Below are 21695 nucleotides of genomic sequence, written 5' to 3'. Positions count from 1 at the left end.
CTTTGAACATTAATTCAATCCTGATCCTGGTTTTATCAGGATTTAATAAATGTTCAAAGCGGAGCTACAGTGTGCGGACTTCTACTCTTTTCCACTATCAGACGCACCTTTGTCCTGCACCTTGCCTCAGAGAGGTGGGATGTGCATACTCTTACTTTTATGAAGATTCAGTGGGCACACTGCATTATGTGTCTATTTTCCAGTTGTAGTCATCTACTTTTGAGAAGACATTAACTGTGTGAGGGGTATATTTAACCAGCTGTAAATCCATAATAGGCATAAACAAGACATCAATAGGCCTACTCATTTCTTAAAAAAATCTTTTATTTTTGGTTTTATTTGAGGGTGGGGGCCTCTGAAGATTGGTACAACCCTCTACCATGAACACATAGGCCTACGCATACACACACTGTTTTTTAGATGCATAGCCCAAGCTGTTTCAAATCCCTTAAACCCAAGATCCTTAGAAGTGATAAAGGTTCCTCAACTTCGTGTTTCCAAAAACTAAGGCTAATTGATGGCTATGTGAGCTGGTTGTGCAAGCAATGCAACTCCCGCATCAAGACAAGAGCTGTTTCTGTTTTGGCCGCGAGGAGGAGGACGGAGGAAATGACGCGCGCGCACAAGCAATGATAGCGGACCCTACATGCGCAGCCTTTATCAGATTGGGCAGAGGCTCGCGGGTAGGACGGGATGCTCCTTTCCTCGCGGTGACTCTAATCTCCAGCACACAGACAGACGGGAGCTGCCGAGCTAGTGGAGAAACGTGCATGCGTTACATGACCTGAGACACCGAACAAGCTCTTCCTCACCCACCAGCACTTTCTCTCGTAGCCCGACACACAACGCACGCACCACTACACAGGTCGCAGCCATGGACCCAGTATTGGTGTTGCCAGCGGCATTTCTCACCTTCCTCGCGGTGGTCCTCGCTGCCGTTATCTTCTTTACACCCAAGAAAAAAGAAGAACCCAAGAAGAGCCATGTGGTCGCTTCTAGCCCCGTGGAAAGCTACACACCCTTCAAGCTCTCCGAACCCCTGGAGATTCCTGCCCTGGTGAACCACCCGATATTCGGCACCACGGTCGGTGAGGCTGTAGCAGAAGCCAAGCCCGAGCCCGTTGTTGAAGCTGCACCCGCACCAGAACCCGTAAAGGTAAGTTCACCTCCTGTCTTAACTCTGGCCGGGACACTAAGAGACTCGCTAGGCCATCGAAAGTTTTGTTGCGACTCATGGTCAACTCCCAGTGTAGTCGTTATCATACCTGCCCGTCGCTCTGCCAGCATTCCAGGCAGCACGGCAGCTCGCTTGTCTGGTAAATCTCAGATAAGTGGTTTACCGACGGAGGAGGGGGTTTAAACCTCCACGGCGAGGGTAAATGGCCGCAGCTCAGCTTTTAACGCACGCATCATCAGCATCATCAGTCTTTTGGCGCACCGACTACGCGCCTCGGTTTGAACACATAGGAAGTTTTTTGTATTGGCTGGGGATGTAGAGTGACCTTTATTAATCCCGTTAGAAATTAAGATGTCTTAGTAGCAGCATACATAAATAGACAACACTGTACACAAGATATTACACACCTCATTGCGCAACATATTAAACATGTGTATAGCCCACATTACCTTTACCAGTATTTGGGGTGCTTAGGGATGCGCCAGGCTCCTGGAATGACGATTCAACGTGTTGCGTCATTTGCAAGGCCTTGTTGAGGGCTTGTCTTGTCATTTGGACCACTTTAGCTGACACGTTACTACGTGCTATTTGTTCAGCCTGTCCAGGCAAGCCAATGAAAATTCAAATTCCCCTGTTTGCCTCGGGAGAAAAGCAGCGCAGTGTCAAATGGTAGGCCTACTAGATTAGATAAAACGTTTATTGTTGCATATTTAGGCCTATGGCACGGACGCACATCTTGTTTTCCCCCTAAGCACTTCAGTTAACTGTAGGCTAATGTGTTATGGGCTTCGCCAATAAATGGTCATCGTCATCTAATCAGAATAGCAGAAGTCCAACTGGGAAACTCCTATTGTCATTGTGGCACGGCACTCCACTGCACACAGTGCTCACTGCACATCACGAAATTGCATGTATGCCTCACCTTGGGCAGCCCCGAACGGCCCCCCAAGCACAAATGTACCCTAGCAACATGTACAGGACGTGTCCAAAATTCCTGCCTATACGTAGGCTACAGCTTATGATAGCAGTGACAGGGCAATGTAGAGGTGCACAGGTCAGTGTTCCCTTGACCCCTGGGGAGGCTCGCCCCCCAGGTCGGTGAATGTGCGCAGTAAGCACGGATGCAGCGCCACGACATGTGCGCAGCAACCATCACCCCCTCCACCCGCTTGTGCCGTGGGCTGCTGTAAGTTAAGCCGGCTACTGACACCTGCCCATAGGCAACACATGCATGACTTATCGCCACCGTTACCGGGCCCGCCAGCGTGGCTCGGCTTCTGTGACCTTTCCCTATTCGCGCATTTAATACCGGGCCTTTAAAGAGCAAGAGCTAAGTTAGAATGTGCCCATGGCGGCTGAAACTGGAGCCCAGGGCCATACCAGCGATGAATGCATTGAGAGAGAGAGAGAGAGAGAGAGAGAGAGAGAGAGAGAGAGAGAGAGAGAGAGAGAGAGAGACGGATGGAGAGAAAGGGAGATCCTATATTTGGCTTGTGCTTACATGTGCTATATTTGCATGTGCGGCCCATGTACATACTGTTACCAGGCCCAAACTGCCTGCACTGGAGGAGGCTGGGAGTGTGTGCGTGTGCGTGTGCGTGTGTGTGTGTGTGTGTGTGTGTGTGTGTGTGTGTGTGTGTGTGTGTGAGAGAGAGAAAGACAAGGGAAAAGGAAGCGAACCAAACAGGTGTTAGTGACAGGCCCTGATTATTGACAAACATGTGCCCTGCTGGCAACGGTGTGAGTTTGAGGGAGACAGTGTCTTATTCTTCTTGAGCACATGGAAATGCCAAAGTTTGTGCGCGTGTGCGCGTGTGTGCGCGTGTGTGCGCGTGCGCGCGCGTGTGTCTGTGTGTGTCTGTGCGTGCGCGTGCGTGTGTGTGTGTGTGTGTGTGTGTGTGTGTGTGTGTGTGTGTGTGTGTGTGTGTGTGTGTGTGTGTGTGTGTGTGTGTGTGTGTGTGTGTGTGTGTTAAAAGCTGTTGCAAGAGGTTGAAGAACTGTGTCTGACTCAGAAACGGACACAGCCCAACATTACACAGAGACAAAGCCCTCACCTGAACATGTGTGCTTTGTAACAAAACTGTATACACACGGGCACGCACGGCCACACACACACAGGGAGAGACCAACATTATGCCTTTCCAGCCATACACACCGAGGCCATTCACCATCTTGTGGAGTATGCCATGCTGCGACACACTGGCATATGTAATAGACTGTATATTATTCACATACTGACTCGAGGCAAAGGTCACCACTCAGCTGTGCCAAAGGTGCAGGATTCTGTGAATACTCAAAAGTGAAAGGAAAAAAAAACATCTTGTGTTTTAAGTCTTGCAGCGTTCTGTAAACATTGCACAGACTTGGGGTGTGCAGATTTATGTGTTTCTTATACATACAGACATAAACATCGGTCTCCTGGTGGTGTGTGTGTGTGTGTGTGTGTGTGTGTGTGTGTGTGTGTGTGTGTGTGTGTGTGTGTGTGTGTGTGTGTGTGTGTGTGTGTGTGTGTGTGTGTGTGTGTGTGTGTGTGTGTGTGTGTGTGTGTGTGTGTGTGTGTGTGTGTGTGTGTGTGTGTTGCTGTTTGAGCTGTGTATGTATTTTTTTTCTTTCTTTATCTCTCTGTCTCTGTTTCTCTCTCCCATTCTCCCTCCCTGCCTCTTTATATTTCTTTCTTTCTTTCTTTCTTTCTTTCTTTCTTTCTTTCTTTCTTTCTTTCTTCTGCCTGCCTGTGTAGTAAAGAGCGGTGGGGAATGTGCGAGTATGTGTGCGCTGGCTGCCACGCCCCCTTTTCCTCGTGGACAGCCAAGCCAACAGTATTGGACTCCCATACACTCTTGCATAACACACACACACGCACGCACACACACACGCACACACACAGCAGCTGTGTCCATATGAATTTTCACAGTGTGTGTGTGTGTGTGTGTCTGTGTGTGTGTGTGTGTGTGTGTGTGTGTGTGTGTGTGTGTGTGTGTGTGTGTGTGTGTGTGTGTGTGTGTGTGTGTGTGTGTCAGGCCAGTTATTACTTCAAGTTGACGTGTGTGTGTGTGTGTGTGTGTGTGTGTGTGCGTGTACGCGTGTGCACATTATACATGTAGTTACAGAAGAACAGCGTTTCCCCCAACAGGAAAGAGAGGGCCTCAATCAGCCCTTAAAAACCATTTCAGACACACACACTCCCTAACACCCACACACACAGACCATGCACCCTTAAATTGGTTGGTCTGAGTCACTCTGTGTGCGTATAGGGGAAACATAGACAACTGTATATCTGAATTGTGAATGTTCACACAGTATTTCTCTGGGAGGTGTGTGCGTGTGTGCATGCATGCGTGTGCACTGAGTGTCACATTTCAGGACTGGTTGGCTTCTACCTACAGTACACACTGAAAACGCACAGACACGCATACACTGTGTGTGTGTGTGTGTGTGTGTGTGTGTGTGTGTGTGTGTGTGTGTGTGTGTGTGTGTGTGTGTGTGTGTGTGTGTGTGTGTGTGTGTGTGTGTGTGTGTGTGTGTGTGTGTGTGTGTAATGGATCCAGGATGACATTTCTGTAAGAGTTTATTGTTCCCATTCCTACTTGTTCCCACGTATTGTTCCGCCAACCAGCCAGGGTGTGTGTGTTTGTTTGTGTGTGTGTGTGGAGAGAGAAAGAGAGAGAGAGAGAGAGGAGTGAATGTGTGAGAAAGGGAGTGCAAGAGAGAGGAGGTAGAGAGAGTTAAAGACTATGTGTGAGTTAAGGTGCTAGTGGGGACAGAATGTTCTAGAAGGAAGTTCTGAGGAGGGCAGGGCCTGGAGCACCTCTCTCTCTCTCTCTCTCTCTCTCTCTCTCTCTCTTTCTCTCTTTCTCTCTTTCTCTCTCTCTCTCTCCCTCTCTCTCTCTCTCCCTCTCTCTCTCTATCTGTCTCTCTTTCTCTTTCCTCCTCTGTTACTTATTTTGTCTGGACTGGGTTTGAAATGCTGCAAGTCCACACACACACACACACACAGACACACGTTCACATGTATTTTTGTCAAGTTTGTGTTGTTCTTCCATCTCTTATTACATTTCAACTCCTCCTCTTCCTCTCCTCTTCCTCCTTTTGCTCTCACTCCTTCCTTTCCTCCGCCTCCCTCATGTCCTTGCTCCTTATTTGGGTGTGTGTGTGTGTGTGCGTGTGTGTGCGCGTGTGCGAGGTGTGTGCGTGTGCGAGGTGTCAGAGGAGAATCAAGGCTAGAAACACATATGGTGAAACTTACACACTCACATAGACCCCTCCACCATGTGACACGCACACACACACACACCCCTACTTCCCAATCCCACCCCTCTTAAACTGTGCTTCCATGGTGACAAGAACAACTTTGTGCGTGCGCATAGGCCAAGTTTGGAGACAGGTAAATGGAGAAGAGGAGTGGGATGGAGAGCAGTGAGATGGAGCTCTCTTCTCTCTTGGACTGTTGCGTGTGTGTGTGTGTGTGTGTGTGTGTGTGTGTGTGTGTGTGTGTGTGTGTGTGCCTGCGTGCGTGTGCGCGCGCCTGCATGCGAAATTCTTATTTTTAGGGGCTTTTATGCCTTTGTTTGACAGGACAGTGTGAGATGGAGACGGGAAGTGAGAGGGACAGAGAGACTGGGGAGGATCGGGAAATGACCCCGGCCGGACTCGAACCGGGGTCCCCGTGGGCATGCAAGCCCAAATGTGGGGGGGCTTAGCGTGCGGTGTTGCATGCGAAATTCTGACCTAGTCTAATGTATTGCATAGGAATCAATGATTCTGATCAGTCCTCACGGACTGCAATGAAAATTGCTTCCAGCACTATTTGGATTTGTAAGGCTACCTCTCTGGTGAGATCCAAATAAAAGTACTAAACTGTGCGTGTACGTGTGTGTGTGCGCGCGTGTTTGTGGAGGAAAATAGGGTTTCTCTGGCCCTTTGGCTGAAGCCTCTGCTAAACAAAACGTGAGTGTCTCCTGTGTTTAGTGGAGTTCTCGGCAGCATGGAATGGAATGTGTGAAGTAGCGATCCCATTGGCTGTAAAAGCAGATGCTGACTCTGCTGGATTGGAATGTCACTGCAGAGCTCAGAGTTCCAAATGTTCTTCTCACACTTCGTTCAGACCAGACAAACTTCTCCAGGGTTCCTCAATACACATGCTGGTTCCCCTCACACATAGTTCTCATAGTTCCTCAATTTAAAGGCCGGTTCCTTTACACGTGATCCTGGTACTGCCAGTGATGGGCAACCTGCGGTCATTAGTCTACAATCCAGTGTCACTTATTATAATTATATAATTACCTGGTTTTAACTGTCCAATTCAACCAGGTGAGCGCCTGGTTGAGTGATCACCTGGTCGAACTAAACAGGTAACACCCCCCCCCCCTAATTTGGGTGTCAGTCTCAAAGAAAATACAACAAAAATTAGGACTGTTGCCACACCGGGAAATGTCCAGTATGCCAGATCAGTTCAGGCTTGTCCCATTCTCCCTCAGGCTCTTACTGTGTAATGGCCATCAGGTGCCATGCCCCCTAGTGTTCTGAGTTTCCTTGCATTTCTTACTTTGTGGTGTTTAACTTGATACTAAACATTATGTATGTTTATTGGTCAATGAGTCTATAAACGGGTCAATTTTTAGTAGCAGATGTCTGGTGGGTCAACCACAACAAATGCCCATAAATTGATTAGTACTTGGTAATTAATGTATGAGCAATGAATATGCTTCCCATGAAATCCAGTGAAAACAAACAAAAAAACCATTTAATCCACCATGTTGTGACATCTGCTGCTACTACTCATTGACCCACATACTATGTGCAGTTGGCCTATGCATGTGGATGTTTTTGGGGATCTGACCTAGTGACAATAGACAAAAAGACTCTTGTTGGAACATCTTTGCGGTTCTGTGTAGTGTACATGGTGCTCATAGTGGTGTACATGTGTGAGCTACAACCTTCTTGGAGCATCAGAATAGAATAGCAGTAGGCTACCATCGCTATGGAATTCTCCTTGTCTCATTACTGATGGCATGTGAGTGTCGGGGGTTGCCGTATCTCTGTCAACACCGCACCTAGCAACAATGTCTCCCGGGTCGTCGGGGAGAAAATCTGGGTGTGATTAGGAGGAGGCCAGCGGGGGCTGGCAGATGGGTGCCTGGACTGCCACCTCAATCCATTTGGCCCAGAGACGACAAAACACACACATACTCTCACTGTGCTAGCCAAATCCTGGGTATTAGCAAACTATGCTAACAGTGGTGTTCCTGTACTCTCACACACACAAGCATAGGCCTACATACCTTGACTGCCTACAAACATATGATACCTGATTGGCAAATTGTGCCAAGGCAGGTGTTGCAGTAGCCTAAGCAGTAGCCAGACACTAATGGCACAGATTGCTAATCTTGCTAGTATGGGCTATAAACTAAGAAGCTAGTGGCTATACATGCTAGTCTACATTACAAACGCAGCACTATGCACTGAAGTTGAGAGCACTTTCCGCCCACAGGGAGTAGACAAAAGTCGAGGGTGAAGTGTCGGTCCAAATAGTGTTCTGTCTTTTACGCTTAATGGTGTGTCATCAAAATCCAATTCATTCAGTCTCTTATAGGCCTACACATGGCGATAACACTTTATTTTAGTGTTACATCTATTAGCACTAATACATACAATGTTAATGCCTGTATAAGAAACTTGTAAGGCATGTACAAAGCAAAATCAAACATTTGTTAGGTCCTTACTATTATATTGGTAATAAATCCCTAACTGTGCATGAGTAAGACATTTGCAAATATGCCTAACAAATGTGTGATTTTTCTTAGTACATGCCTTACAAGTTACTTATACAGTATACAGGCATTAACATTGAATGTATTAGTGCTAATAGATGTAATAGGCCTACTAAAATAAAGTGTTACCCACATGGCAATTGTCTTTCAAATCATAACTGCTATTATTATGGAGAATCAGAAGTTTGACAGATTTGACATTTAACTACGTAACAAACTGTTGAGTACGAAAAGTGTTCATCAACTCCACACTTTGAAAAATGGCCAGTTTGAGGGCAATGAACTTCATTTCGCCACGATTAGAAATGGAATGCCCTATATACCCAAGTAAGGCTAATCCAGGTCAGATAGTCAAGTCAAGTCAAGTCAAGTTTATTGTCAATTTCTTTACATGCACTGGTCATACAAAGAATTTGAAATTGCGTTTCTTGCTCTCCCATGCAGACATAGACTAATCTAGGTAAGGACATAGACAGTATAGACATAGACAGTACTCATACATGGACATAGACAGTATGGACGTAGACATTGCTCATACAGACATTTAAAGTGCAAGACTGGACAACAGAAGACTTGTAGAGAACATACATTAAGAGGAGGTATTTTGTTGTTCTTTTTTCTAAAAGTCCTTTATAGCGTTCTGACATAGTAATAGTAGCATTTGAAGAAATAAATAATTAAAAAAAGGTTTTTATTAAATACACCAGCAGCAGTATGTGTGTGTGTGTGTTTGTATGTGTTTTGTGTGCGTGTGTGCGTGTGTGCGTGTGTGTGTGTGTGTGTGTGTGTGTGTGTGTGTGTGTGTGTGTGTGTGTTTAGTGCAGGTAGAAAGTGCGGTGTGCGTCTGTGTGTGTGTGTACCTGTGTATGTGTGTGTGTGTGTGTGTGTGTGTGTGTGTATGTGTGTGAGTATGAGTTGTGTGTCAGTGTGTGTATGTTTGGGTTTAGTGCAGAAAGTGCAGTGTGCTTGTGTGTGTGTGTGTGTGTGTGTGTGTGTGTGTGTGTGTGTGTGTGTGTGTGTGTGTGTGTGTGTGTGTGTGTGTGTGTGTGTGTGTGTGTGCATGTGTATGTTTTGAGTTAGTGCAGGTTGAAAGTTCAGTCACAGATGTAGTAGTGCAGGTGGAATGTTCAGTCGCAGATATGTGTGTGTTTGTATGTGTTTGTGGTGGTGGGGATGAGGGGGGGGAGCGTTGTCAGTGGCCTGGCTGGCTAGAGGCTGACAGTGAAGGGAGAGTGGGTTGAGTGTTCAGTATCTTGATTGCTTGATGCATCGTGCTGCTTGCAAGCCTGGTGGTACGGGAACGGAGGCGCCTGTACCTCTTTCCAGAGGGCAGGAGGCTGAACAGTTTGTGTGCAGGGTGGCTTGTGTCTTTGATGATCATCAGTGCTTTTCGGGTGAGGCGTGCGGTGTAAATGTCCTGCAGGGAGGGGAGTGGTACTCCAATGATCTTCTTCGCTGTGTTCACAACACGCTGGAGTGTCTTCCTGTTTATCCAGATATAGCAAAGACTCCAAATACCACAAATCATTTACCCCCACCCCCACCCGCTGCAACAAAATGGAGTCAATTCTTCTCTTCCAAGTGTGTGTGTGTCTTTCTTATTGACCACGATTCATTCTGAACCTCCACCAGTGTCCTAAAGGGGCATGGCAATAATATAATGGCAGTTTACAATCTTTCTTGTCATATTGATTCTGGAAGAAATTCCTCATGAACTGTCTGTCTTTGTAGCTAATCGTTTCTGTAGATGGTGAAGCATCTAGTGGCTATGCTAGCTAGCCTGAAGCTATTAGGCTATTGCACAGTCATACTGCAGATGCATGGGCAGATGCATGTTAGCCTGAGGCTAGCAAGCAGTTGATGGACCATGTCCATGCTATGCTTACTGAGCTGATGACTGGCATTACGGAGCAGCGATGCCCAGTTAAGCTGAGGAGTTGGCAAGTCATGCTGCTACATAGATAGGCCTCCCTTTCTACAGTAGAGTGGTTGAAGATTAGTCTTCTGTTACACACACACACACACACACACACACACACACACACACACACACACACACACACACACACACACACACACACACACACACACACACACACACACACACACACACACACACACACACGTGCGTGTGTGTATAGTGTGGTGCAGAAGCCAACCGTGGATTACAATCGGCGACCAATTGGCCTTATCTCTGTTGAGCTAATGTGGCCTACCTGGAATTGTGGCATCTTGTGTGTGTGTGTGTGTGTGTGTGTGTGTGTGTGTGTGTGTGTGTGTGTGTGTGTGTGTGTGTGTGTGTGTGTATTGCACCCCGAGATCGCAACTTGGGACTCTTTGCTACTGCTGTCGGGCAGCTGTAGTACTAATCAGCACTGCTTTTATGGGATGTCTGTGGTATAGCTTAAAATACTCAAACCACACACACACACACACACACACACACACACACACACACACACACACACACACACACACACACACACACACACACACACACACACACACAGGGCAGTGACAGGTGCAGCCAGGATGACAGGCGGTCCCAGCTGGTGCTTGGAGGATTGTCACTTTTCTTGAAGAGGCCCCATTGTTTCACTACTGTGCGTGCGTGCTTGCTTGCGTGTGTGTGCGTCCACACCTGTGTGGGTGTTTGAGTGAGTGAGTGAGTGAGTGTTTGTATGTTCATAAGAGATAAAAGGGCTTGCCACTGGTGCTTTGTACACTCAGTAGTGTGTGTGCGTGGGTGCGTGCGTGCGTGCGTGCGTGCTTGTGTGTTGGCTGCCATACTGTAGCTTTGTCTCAGTGTCACAGGCAGATGGTTCCATATGTCAAGTGGTGACTTCCATCCAATCAAAGAGCAGCAGCCTGTAGCTGACAGCTGTCAGTCAAACATCCGACAGTAGTCCTGTTGCCTATGGTTGTTCTGACTCATCTTATGTGAATTAGATCTTTTCAGGGTTCCATTAACACTGGAAAACGATTGTGTGTGTGTGTGTGTGTGTGTGTGTGTGTGTGTGTGTGTGTGTGTGTGTGTGTGTGTGTGTGTGTGTGTGTGTGTGTGTGTGTGTGTGTGTGTGTGTGTGTGTGTGTGTGTGTGTGTGTGTGCGTGCGTGCGTGCGTGCGTGCGTGCGTGCGTGCGTGCGTGCGTGCGTGCGTGCGTGCGTGCGTGCGTGCGTGCGTGCGTGCGTGCGTGCGTGCGTGCGTGCGTGCGTGCGTGCGTGCGTGCGTGCGTGCGTGCGTGCGTGCGTGCGTGCGTGCGTGCGTGCGTGCGTGCGTGCGTGCGTGCGTGTACGTGTACGTGTACGTGTGCATGTGCTAGCATGAGGTCAACTTTCTAATGTGCAAACCACAGTGTGTGTGTGTGTGTGTGCGTGCGTGCGTGCGTGTGTGTAGATTATGTTTGCTAATGTGTTAAGTACAGTATCTGGGTTAACCGTTGACCTTTGTCTGCTATCATGACTCCACATTTGTCACTGAAAATATATATAATAAATGTGTGTGTGTCCACATGACAGAGTGACCTACATGTGTGTCTGTGTCTCTGTCTCTGTCTCTGTCTCTGTCTCTGTCTCTGTGTCTGTCTGTGTATGTGTGTGTCTGTGTGTGTCTGTGTGTGCGCCTCCCAAAAGTGTAAAGACAGCCATGGCAGTAAAGACAGCCATGTTGTATGCAGTGCTGCCACACGAGAAACTCCAATCACTATATATAGGCTGCTGTGAAATGGTGGACATGCATGGTGTGTGTGTGTGTGTGTGTGTGTGTGTGTGTGTGTGTGTGTGTGTGTGTGTGTGTGTGTGTGTGTGTGTGTGTGTGTGTGTGTGTGTGTGTGTGTGTGTGTGTGTGTGTGTGTGTGTGTGTGTGTGTGTGTGTGTGTGTGTGTGTGTGTGTCAGACGTAGCTAAAACTGAAATCTGTGTGTGTGTGTGTCTGTGTTGTGTATGTGGGTGTGTACAGACGCAGCTAAAGTTAAAGACAGGGTGCAACAGCTGCAGTGGAGTCAGTGTATTGCTTATAGACTGGCAGCGACGTGTGTGTGTGTGTGTGTGTGTGTGTGTGTGTGTGTGTGTGTGTGTGTGTGTGTGTGTGTGTGTGTGTGTGTGTGTGTGTGTGTGTGTGTGTGTGTGACAGAGTGACCCAAATATGAGTGGCCAAATGTCTGTACTAAGACGAGTAATCCAGATGAACACTTAAACATTTGGTACCCAGAGGTCTAAAACAGTGCATCACTAACTGGTTAGGGTTTGGAGTAGATCATTATTGTATTATCATCAGAGCAGTCTACATAATCTCCCATGTACTGTGTCTCAAGAAATGTCTCAAGGGAAGACCTGATCAGTTTGTGCATCCCAATATGCGACCGCGCGTCCACCACTTGATCTTGTGGCCTCATGTTTTACTGATGCCCCGCCTCCATGGAGAAAACAATTAAGTTTCCCCGCTTTCAGCCTAGCCAACGCAATTTTTGGGAGACTATTCTTCATTTACCATCCCGTTTGAAAATGAGAAAATGACTTTACAATTGGGTTTTGCGAGATATTGAAATATAATGCTGTTGTCAGTGATGTCATCACAATGTATTACCTCCTGTTACGAGGTCGCAAGGTCGCAGTTTGGAACGCACCCTGTGTGTGTGCGCGTGTGTGAGTGCGTGTACGTGTACGTGCACGACCTGATGTGTGTGTGTGTGTGTGTGTGTGTGTGTGTGTGTGTGTGTGTGTGTGTGTGTGTGTGTGTGTGTGTGTGTGTGTGTGTGTGTATCAGGGAACATACAAGCTGTCGATCACCATCAGTCTCAGTAAATGTTTTTTGTCCATGAAACCGTTTCATCAGTTTAGCTTAGTGTAACAGATGCTAGCAGAATGTGGCGGTAGCAGGGGGGTACTGTGGCGCAGTGCGCTAAGCCTCCCCACGTCTGGGCTTGCATGCCCATGGGGGACACAGGTTCGAGTCCGGCCTGAGTCATATCCCAATCCTACCCCGTCCCTCTCTCCCACTGATTTCCTGCCTCCGTCTTTGACTGTCCTGTCTGAATGAAGGCTAAGATGCCCAAAAGCAAATAGTAATCCCCCTCCCACAAAGCCTCATACAATAGCAATAGCAACTGAGTTATTGGTAAATGGCAATAGCAACTGAGGTACAGGTAAATAGCGATAGCAACTGAGGTACAGGTAAACAGCGATAGCAACTGAGTTACTAGTTCATTGCGATAGCAACTGAGTTACTGGTAAACAGCGATAGCAACTGAGTTACTGGTAAACAGCAACTGAGTTACCGGTAAATAGCGATAGCAACTGAGTTACTGGTCAATAGCAACTGAGTTACTGGTAAATAGCGATAGCAACTGAGTTACTGGTAGATAGCGATAGCAACTGAGTTACTGGTAAATAGCGACAGCAGCTGAGTTACTGGTTACCAAATGTGCCTTACTAAACTATTTGAAACATGACTTTGAGATATACACTGACATAGGGGGCCCACTATGGGCTATTGTCCCTTGTACAATAACCCATAAGCTCCGCCTCTGCCAACAGATCTAAATATTTGCCATTTTTGGTATGTAATGGGAAGTGTGCATGTGTACTTGTTTAACTATTCCTGCTATGTGCACTAGTGATGTTTTAATTATTACAAGTAATGTTTTTATTCCTATCTGTCCTGCGTTTAGTCCTTTACACTAATGAAACAGCCAAAGGTGGCAAAGCTATCATGTGTTATTATACCGCATCATCATAATCATCATCTGATTTGAGCTCTCACTCTCTCCAGGATTAGCTGACCTTTGACTTTGGTATACATGGTGATCTATCTTTTCCCCCTCCCCCCCTACAGGCTGCACCAGAACCCGAGCCCGTCCCAGAGCCAGAGCCAGTGGTAGTGGCAGCACCAGAGCCCGTTGTTGAGGCAGTTCCAGAACCAGTTGTGGAGGCTGTACATACAATAGAAATAGCAACTGAGTTATTGGTAAATGGCAATAGCAACTGAGTTACTGGTAAATAACAATAGCAACTGAGTTACTGGTAAATAGTGATTGCAACTGAGTTACTGGTCAATAGCAACTGAGTTACTGGTAAATAGCGACAGCAACTGAGTTACTGGTAAATGGCAATAGCAACTGAGTTACTGGTAAATGACAATAGCAACTGAGTTACTGGTAAATAACAAAAGCAACTGAGTTACTGGTAAATAGCGATAGCAACTGAGTTACTGGTCAATAGCGATAGCAACTGAGTTACTGATAAATAACAACTGAGTTACTGGTAAATAGCGATAGTAACTGAGTTACTAGTAGATAGCAATAGCAACTGAGTTACTGGTCAATAGCAAATGAGTTACTGGTAAATAGCGATAGCAACTGAGTTACTGGTAAATAGCGATAGCAACTGAGTTACTGATAAATAGCAACTGAGTTACTGGTCAATAGCAACTGAGTTACTGGTAAATGGCGATAGCAACTGAGTTACTGGTAAATAACAATAGCAACTGAGTTACTGGTAAATAGCGATAGCAACTGAGTTACTGGTAAATAGCGATAGCAACTGAGTTACTAGTAGATAGCGATAGCAACTGAGTTATTGGTAAATGACAATAGCAACTGAGTTACTGGTAAATAACAATACCAACTGAGTTACTGGTAAATAGCGATAGCAACTGAGTTACTGGTAAATAGCGATAGCAACTGAGTTACTGGTCAATAGCAACTGAGATACTAGTTCATTGCGATAGCAACTGAGTTACTGGTAAATAGCGGTAGCAACTGAGTTACTGGTAAACAGCGATAGCAACTGAGTTACTAGTAGATAGCGATAGCAACTGAGTTACTGGTCAATAGCGATAACAACTGAGTTACTGGTCAATAGCAACTGAGTTACTAGTAGATAGCGATAGCAACTGAGTTACTGGTAAATAACAATAGCAACTGAGTTACTGGTAAATAGCAATAACAACTGAGTTACTGGTAAATAGCGGTAGCAACTGAGTTACTGGTAAACAGCGATAGCAACTGAGTTAATGATAAATAGCGATAGCAACTGAGTTACTGGTAAACAGCGATAGCAACTGAGTTACTAGTAAATAGCGGTAGCAACTGAGTTACTGGTAAACAGCGATAGCAACTGAGTTACTGGTAAATAGCGATAGCAACTGAGTTACTGGTAAATAGCGATAACAACTGAGTTATTGGTAAATAGCGATAGCAACTGAGTTACTGGTCAATAGAAACTGAGTTACTAGTAGATAGCGATAGCAACTGAGTTACTGGTAAATAACAATAGCAACTGAGTTACTGGTAAATAACAATAGCAACTGAGTTGCCGGTAAATAGCGACAGCAACTGAGTTAATGGTGAATAGCAATAGCAACTGAGTTACTAGTAGATAGCGATAGCAACTGAGTTATTGGTCAATAGCAACTGAGTTACTAGTTCATTGCGATAGCAACTGAGTTACTGGTAAATAGCGATAGCAACTGAGTTACTGGTAAATAGCGGTAGCAACTGAGTTACTGGTCAATAGCAACTGAGTTATTGGTAAATAGCAATAGCAACTGAGTTACTGGTAAATGGCAATAGCAACTGAGTTACAGGTAAATAGCGATAGCAACTGAGTTACTGGTAAATAGCAACTGAGTTACTGGTAAACAGCGATAGCAACTGAGTTACTGGTAAACAGCGATAGCAACTGAGTTACTGGTAAACAGCGGTAGCAACTGAGTTACTGGTAAACAGTGGTAGCAACAGAGTTACTGGTTACCAAATGTGCCTTACTAAACTATTTGAAACATGACTTTGGGATATACACTGACATAGGGGGCCCACTGTGGGCTATTGTCCCTTGTACAATAACCCATAAGCTCCGCCTCTGCCAACAGATCTAAATATTTGCCATTTTTGGTATGTAATGGGAAGTGTGCAGGTGTACTTGTTTAACTATTCCTGCTATGTGCACTAGTGATGTTTTAATTATTACAAGTAATGTTTTTATTCCTACTTGTCCAGCCTTTAGTCCTTTACACTAATGTAACAGCCAAAGGTGGCAAAGCTATCATATGTTGTTATACCGCATCATCATAATCATCATCTGATTTGAGCTCTCACTCTCTCCAGGATTAGCTGACCTTTGACTTTGGTATACATGGTGATCTATCTTTTCCCCCTCCCCCCCTACAGGCTGCACCAGAACCCGAGCCCGTCCCAGAGCCAGAGCCAGTGGTAGTGGCAGCACCAGAGCCCGTTGTTGAGGCAGTTCCAGAACCAGTTGTGGAGGCTGTACATACAATAGAAATAGCAACTGAGTTATTGGTAAATGGCAATAGCAACTGAGTTACTGGTAAATGGCAATAGCAACTGAGTTACTGGTAAATAACAATAGCAACTGAGTTACTGGTAAATAGTGATTGCAACTGAGTTACTGGTCAATAGCAACTGAGTTACTGGTAAATAGCGATTGCAACTGAGTTACTGGTAAATAGCGACAGCAACTGAGTTACTGGTAAATGACAATAGCAACTGAGTTACTGGTAAATAACAAAAGCAACTGAGTTACTGGTAAATAGCAATAGCAACTGAGTTACTGGTCAATAGCGATAGCAACTGAGTTACTGATAAATAGCAACTGAGTTACTGATAAATAGCAACTGAGTTACTGGTCAATAGCAACTGAGTTACTGGTAAATGGCGATAGCAACTGAGTTACTGGTAAATAACAATAGCAACTGAGTTACTGTAAATAGCGATAGCAACTGAGTTACTGGTCAATAGCAACTGAGTTACTAGTTCATTGCGATAGCAACTGAGTTACTGGTAAATAGCGGTAGCAACTGAGTTACTGGTAAACAGCGATAGCAACTGAGTTACTAGTAGATAGCGATAGCAACTGAGTTACTGGTCAATAGCAACTGAGTTACTGGTAAATAGCGATAGCAACTGAGTTACTGGTAAATAGCGATAGCAACTGAGTTACTGGTAAATAGCGATAGCAACTGAGTCACTAGTAGATAGCGATAGCAACTGAGTTACTGGTCAATAGCAACTGAGTTACTGGTAAATAGCAATAGCAACTGAGTTACTTGTAAATAGCGATAGCAACTGAGTTACTAGCAGATAGCGATAGCAACTGAGTTACTGGTAAATAGCAACTGAGTTACCGATAAATAGTAACTGAGTTACTGGTAAACAGCGATAGCAACTGAGTTACTGGTAAATAGCGGTAGCAACTGAGTTACTGGTAAATAGCAACTGAGTTACTGGTCAATAGCAACTGAGTTACTGGTAAATAGCGATAGCAACTGAGTTACTGGTCAATAACAATAGCAACTGAGTTACTGGTAAATAACGATAGCAACTGAGTTACTGGTAAATAACGATAGCAACTGAGTTACTGGTAAATAGCGATAGCAACTGAGTTAATGGTGAATAGCAACTGAGTTACTGGTAAATAGCGATAGCAACTGAGTTACTGGTAAATAGCGATAGCAACTGAGGTACTGGTAAATAGCGATAGCAACTGAGTTACTGGTCAATAGCAACTGAGTTACTAGTTCATTGCGATAGCAATTGAGTTACTGGTAAATAGCGATAGCAACTGAGTTACTGGTAAATGGCAATAGCAACTGAGTTACTGGTAAATAGCGATAGCAACTGAGTTACTAGTAAATAGCGGTAGCAACTGAGTTACTGGTAAACAGCGATAGCAACTGAGTTACTGGTAAATAGCGACAGCAGCTGAGTTACTGGTTACCAAATGAGCCTTACTAAACTATTTGAAACATGACTTTGGGATATACACTGACATAGGGGGCCCACTATGGGCTATTGTCCCTTGCACAATAACCCATAAGCTCCGCCTCTGCCAACAGATCTAAATATTTGCCATTTTTGGTATGTAATGGGAAGTGTGCATGTGTACTTGTTTAACTATTCCTGCTATGTGCACTAGTGATGTTTTAATTATTACAAGTAATGTGTTTATTCCTACCTGTCCTGCGTTTAGTCCTTTACACTAATGAAACAGCCAAAGGTGGCAAAGCTATCATGTGTTGTTATACCGCATCATCATAATCATCATCTGATTTGAGCTCTCACTCTCTCCAGGATTAGCTGACCTTTGACTTTGGTATACATGGTGATCTATCTTTTCCCCCTCCCCCCCTACAGGCTGCACCAGAACCCGAGCCCGTCCCAGAGCCAGAGCCAGTGGTAGTGGAAGCACCAGAACCAGTTGTTGAGGCCGTTCCAGAACCAGTTGTTGAGGCAGTTCCAGAACCCGTTGTGGAGGCTGTACATACAATAGAAATAGCAACTGAGTTATTGGTAAATGGCAATAGCAACTGAGTTACTGGTAAACAGCAACTGAGTTACTGGTAAATAGCAATAGCAACTGAGTTACTGGTCAATAGCAACTGAGTTACTGGTAGATAGCGATAGCAACTGAGTTACTGGTAAATAACAGTAGCAACTGAGTTACTGGTAAATAGCGATAGCAACTGAGTTACTGGTCAATAGCAACTGAGCAGAGGCGATTCCTCTTTGAGTACAAGGGAGGCGCCGCCTCCTGTCCAAAATCACGGAGAAATAGTATGTAAACTAATGCTTTACACGACTTAATATCATTGCTATTTCAGACCCAGCTCCATAGATGCATGTGCTCAACTTAGAGATTAAACCAATCTATAATAAGATCCCGAAGCTCGTACGAGTTTTTTTTTCCGCTCATGACAACGCAAGCGAGTCGAGTCTCAATGGACTTCAATGGCATGTGGGATTGTGCGCTTTTTCAATGGCAAAATGCTAAACGGTCATTGGCTATTGCCGTGAAATTTTTTTAATTTTGAGACTGAGCCTCACTGGGAGTGAATGGAGAAGAGAGAGGAGGGGGGAGGGACCGGAGACTGGAGCTCCGACTTGTGATTGGGTGAACCCCGTGTCAGTAGGCTACAGTAGTTGATTTCATTTCGAAATGCGGATATGTTATTAATTTGACTGAGAAGTTTCGTCGTGATAACCAGTAGGGAAGCTATTCATTGCGTTGTACTCCAGTTTTGTGTACATATTCTTGTAAACCTAGTGTTGCGAATAAAGTCTTAATAGTGGCACGTCCTTATCCTTTTTAATCTCCCAATTCAAAAGTTGAGGTTGCCTACTTTTCGTTATTGCTAGCTTGCAAGAAAGCTAGAGAGCTATGCAAAATGAAATGCCAAGCATTGTGGATTAAATTCTGGCGAATTCCAGTCGTCCTTATGAGGAGAAAATGAATATCAAGGAGCAGAGCAGAGCACTGCCTAATATTGACTTGGTGAAAAAGGTAGGGAAGAACAAACTTTTCTTTTGAGCTTTCGTGGTGTCTGATCAACTGGTTAACTGCCAAGTCCCGTGAGTGGCGAGTCCTTTCCTACTGTGCTGTTAAGCCGTGCACCCAGTAATGAACAAAGACAACGAAGGCAAACTCAATCACATCATTATGTGGCGGAGGTAGGCCTGATGAATAATAATAATAATAAAAACATTTCCCTATGAATAGGCTACAAGGGGGATAATGATTAATGATTAACAAATTTGTTTCAACAAGAGTCCTTCAGTGTGTGAGGGCAGGCCATATGTGACAGGACCAATATAAGGTGTGTGTCAAAATTGACCCCCCCCCCCCCCTTTTTTTTTTGCGTTCTGGACATATTGTAATTGAACAGCCTCCCCTGTTTGACAGACTACCAGCCGCCACTGCAACTGAGTTACTGGTAAATAGCAATAGCAACTGAGTTACTGGTAGATAGCGATAGCAACTGAGTTACTGGTAAAAAGCAATAGCAACTGAGTTACTGGTAAATAGCGATTGCAACTGAGTTACTGGTAAATAGCAATAGCAACTGAGTTACTGGTCAATAGCAACTGAGTTACTGGTAAATAGCAACTGAGTTACTGGTAAATAGCAATAGCAACTGAGTTACTGGTAGATAGCGATAGCAACTGAGTTACTGGTAAATACAATAGCAAGTGAGTTACTGGTAGATAGCGATAGCAACTTAGTTACTGGTGTAGACCTTTAGCTCAGTGGTTCGACGTGCAGCTGTGCAGCTGTGCTCCTATGCCGCAGTCTTGCTGGAGGTCGCAAGTTCGAGCCAGACTCGGCTTGAAGACCTAAGTTACATAAGCTTGTATATTTATTAGGGCTGGGACTCGATACATTTTTTTAATCAAATTAATCTATAGGTTTTGAAATTAATTAATCGAATTAATCACATTTTAATCGCATTTAAATATCTGACTTAAGAACAGTGAAAAATATGAAAAATATTTTATTTTTAATAATTACAATAAATAAGCTTAATCTAAATATATTATTAATTTTTAAAAGAAGAGAAAACTCTTCTCAATTTCAGCAGGCTGTTCACCATCAGGCGTAATACTGCCCTCCACTGGTCTAATCCAGAACTATGTAGCTATATTATACTGCGATTAATTTTTTAAATCACATTAATTAATTAATCGAATCGTGTGATTAATTAATCAAAATGAATGGATTAATGTCCCAGCCCTAATATTTATTTGTCCTTAATGTCACTGTTGCTTCTTTTCCAAATATTCTCCATGCATGTGTGAGAAGTGAGTTGTAATGGTGCCAGGGTAACTCAGAGAGCGCTGGTTATTCACACCCGCCACCAACCCGGCAGAGTCAGGAATCGAATCGCCAACCTTCGGGCAACTCCCTATTAGGGCCCGACCAATATGTTTTTTTCAGGGCCGATATCGATACCGATATTTATGGAAATGGGAGGCCGATAACCGATATGTGCAACCGATATATAGAAGCATTGTTAATAATGAAATTTAATGAAATATAAATTATTATTATTATATATACACATATATTTATTAGTTATAATAATGAACTCTCATAGACTCAAAGTGGGGAGAGCAGAATACTGTAGAAGATGCATTCACAACGAAACGGCTGCAAAATTGGTTTTGAACGTTATACAAACTTATCGGTGGAAATTTATTGAAAGTATGGCTGATACCGATATCCTAAAAATGCTAAATATTGGCCCGATATATCGGTCGGGCCCTGCTCCCTATTATAACCAATAGTCCACGACTACTTGACAGCCGTAAGCGGAGCGAGCTGGGAGACTGAGGGGGTGGTAGGCCCAGGCCCAAGGCAGCAGAGGGACCAACTTTGACCAAATGTGCCTTGCTAAACTATTTGAAACATGACTTTGGGATATACACTGACATAGGGGGCCCACTATGGGCTATTGTCCTTTGTACAATAACCCATAAGCTCCGCCTCTGCCAACAGCTCTAAATATTTGCCATTTTTGGTATGTAATGGGAAGTGTGCATGTGTACTTGTTTAACTAATCCTGCTATGTGCACTAGTGATGTTTTAATTATTACAAGTAATGTTTTTATTCCTACCTGTCCAGCTTTTAGTCCTTTACACTAATGAAACAGCCAAAGGTGATGGAGTGGCAAAGCTATTGTGTTATTATACCCTATGATCATAATCATAATCTGATTTGAGCTCTCAGCTCTCTCTCCAGGATTAGCTGACCTTTGACTTTGGTATCCATGGTGATCTATCTTTTCCCCCTCCCCCCCTACAGGCTGCACCAGAACCCGAGCCCGTCCCAGAGCCAGAGCCAGTGGTAGTGGCAGCACCAGAGCCCGTTGTTGAGGCCGTTCCAGAACCAGTTGTTGAGGCCGTTCCAGAACCCGTTGTAGAGGCTGTTCCAGAACCCATTGTTGAAGCTGTTCCA

The 21695-nt window shown here is 44.8% G+C and overlaps 1 protein-coding gene across 3 annotated transcripts in view; it reads left to right on the top strand.

Moving 5' to 3' along the window:
• Positions 1–451: 451 nt before the first annotated feature.
• Positions 452–21695, top strand: part of si:ch73-366l1.5 (FILIA-N KH-like domain-containing protein) — a 43058-nt gene continuing 21814 nt past the window's right edge. Inside the window, exons 1-5 of one of the 3 annotated variants that reach the window (XM_063221514.1) lie at positions 452–1156; positions 13776–13907; positions 16111–16242; positions 18097–18252; positions 21543–21695. The exon at positions 21543–21695 is cut by the window's right edge and continues 232 nt beyond it. In XM_063221514.1, the coding sequence (XP_063077584.1) occupies positions 875–1156; positions 13776–13907; positions 16111–16242; positions 18097–18252; positions 21543–21695 (855 nt within the window). In that variant the 5' untranslated portion in view covers positions 452–874. The remainder of the gene's footprint in view (positions 1157–13775; positions 13908–16110; positions 16243–18096; positions 18253–21542) is intronic. The other 2 variants (XM_063221515.1, XM_063221516.1) reach the window with 2 other exon arrangements.

This window comes from Engraulis encrasicolus, chromosome 17, assembly GCF_034702125.1.
Source record: "Engraulis encrasicolus isolate BLACKSEA-1 chromosome 17, IST_EnEncr_1.0, whole genome shotgun sequence".
NCBI lineage: Eukaryota > Metazoa > Chordata > Actinopteri > Clupeiformes > Engraulidae > Engraulis > Engraulis encrasicolus.
Note: the sequence above shows the minus strand (reverse complement) of the source record. Positions and strands in the feature narration are given on the sequence as shown.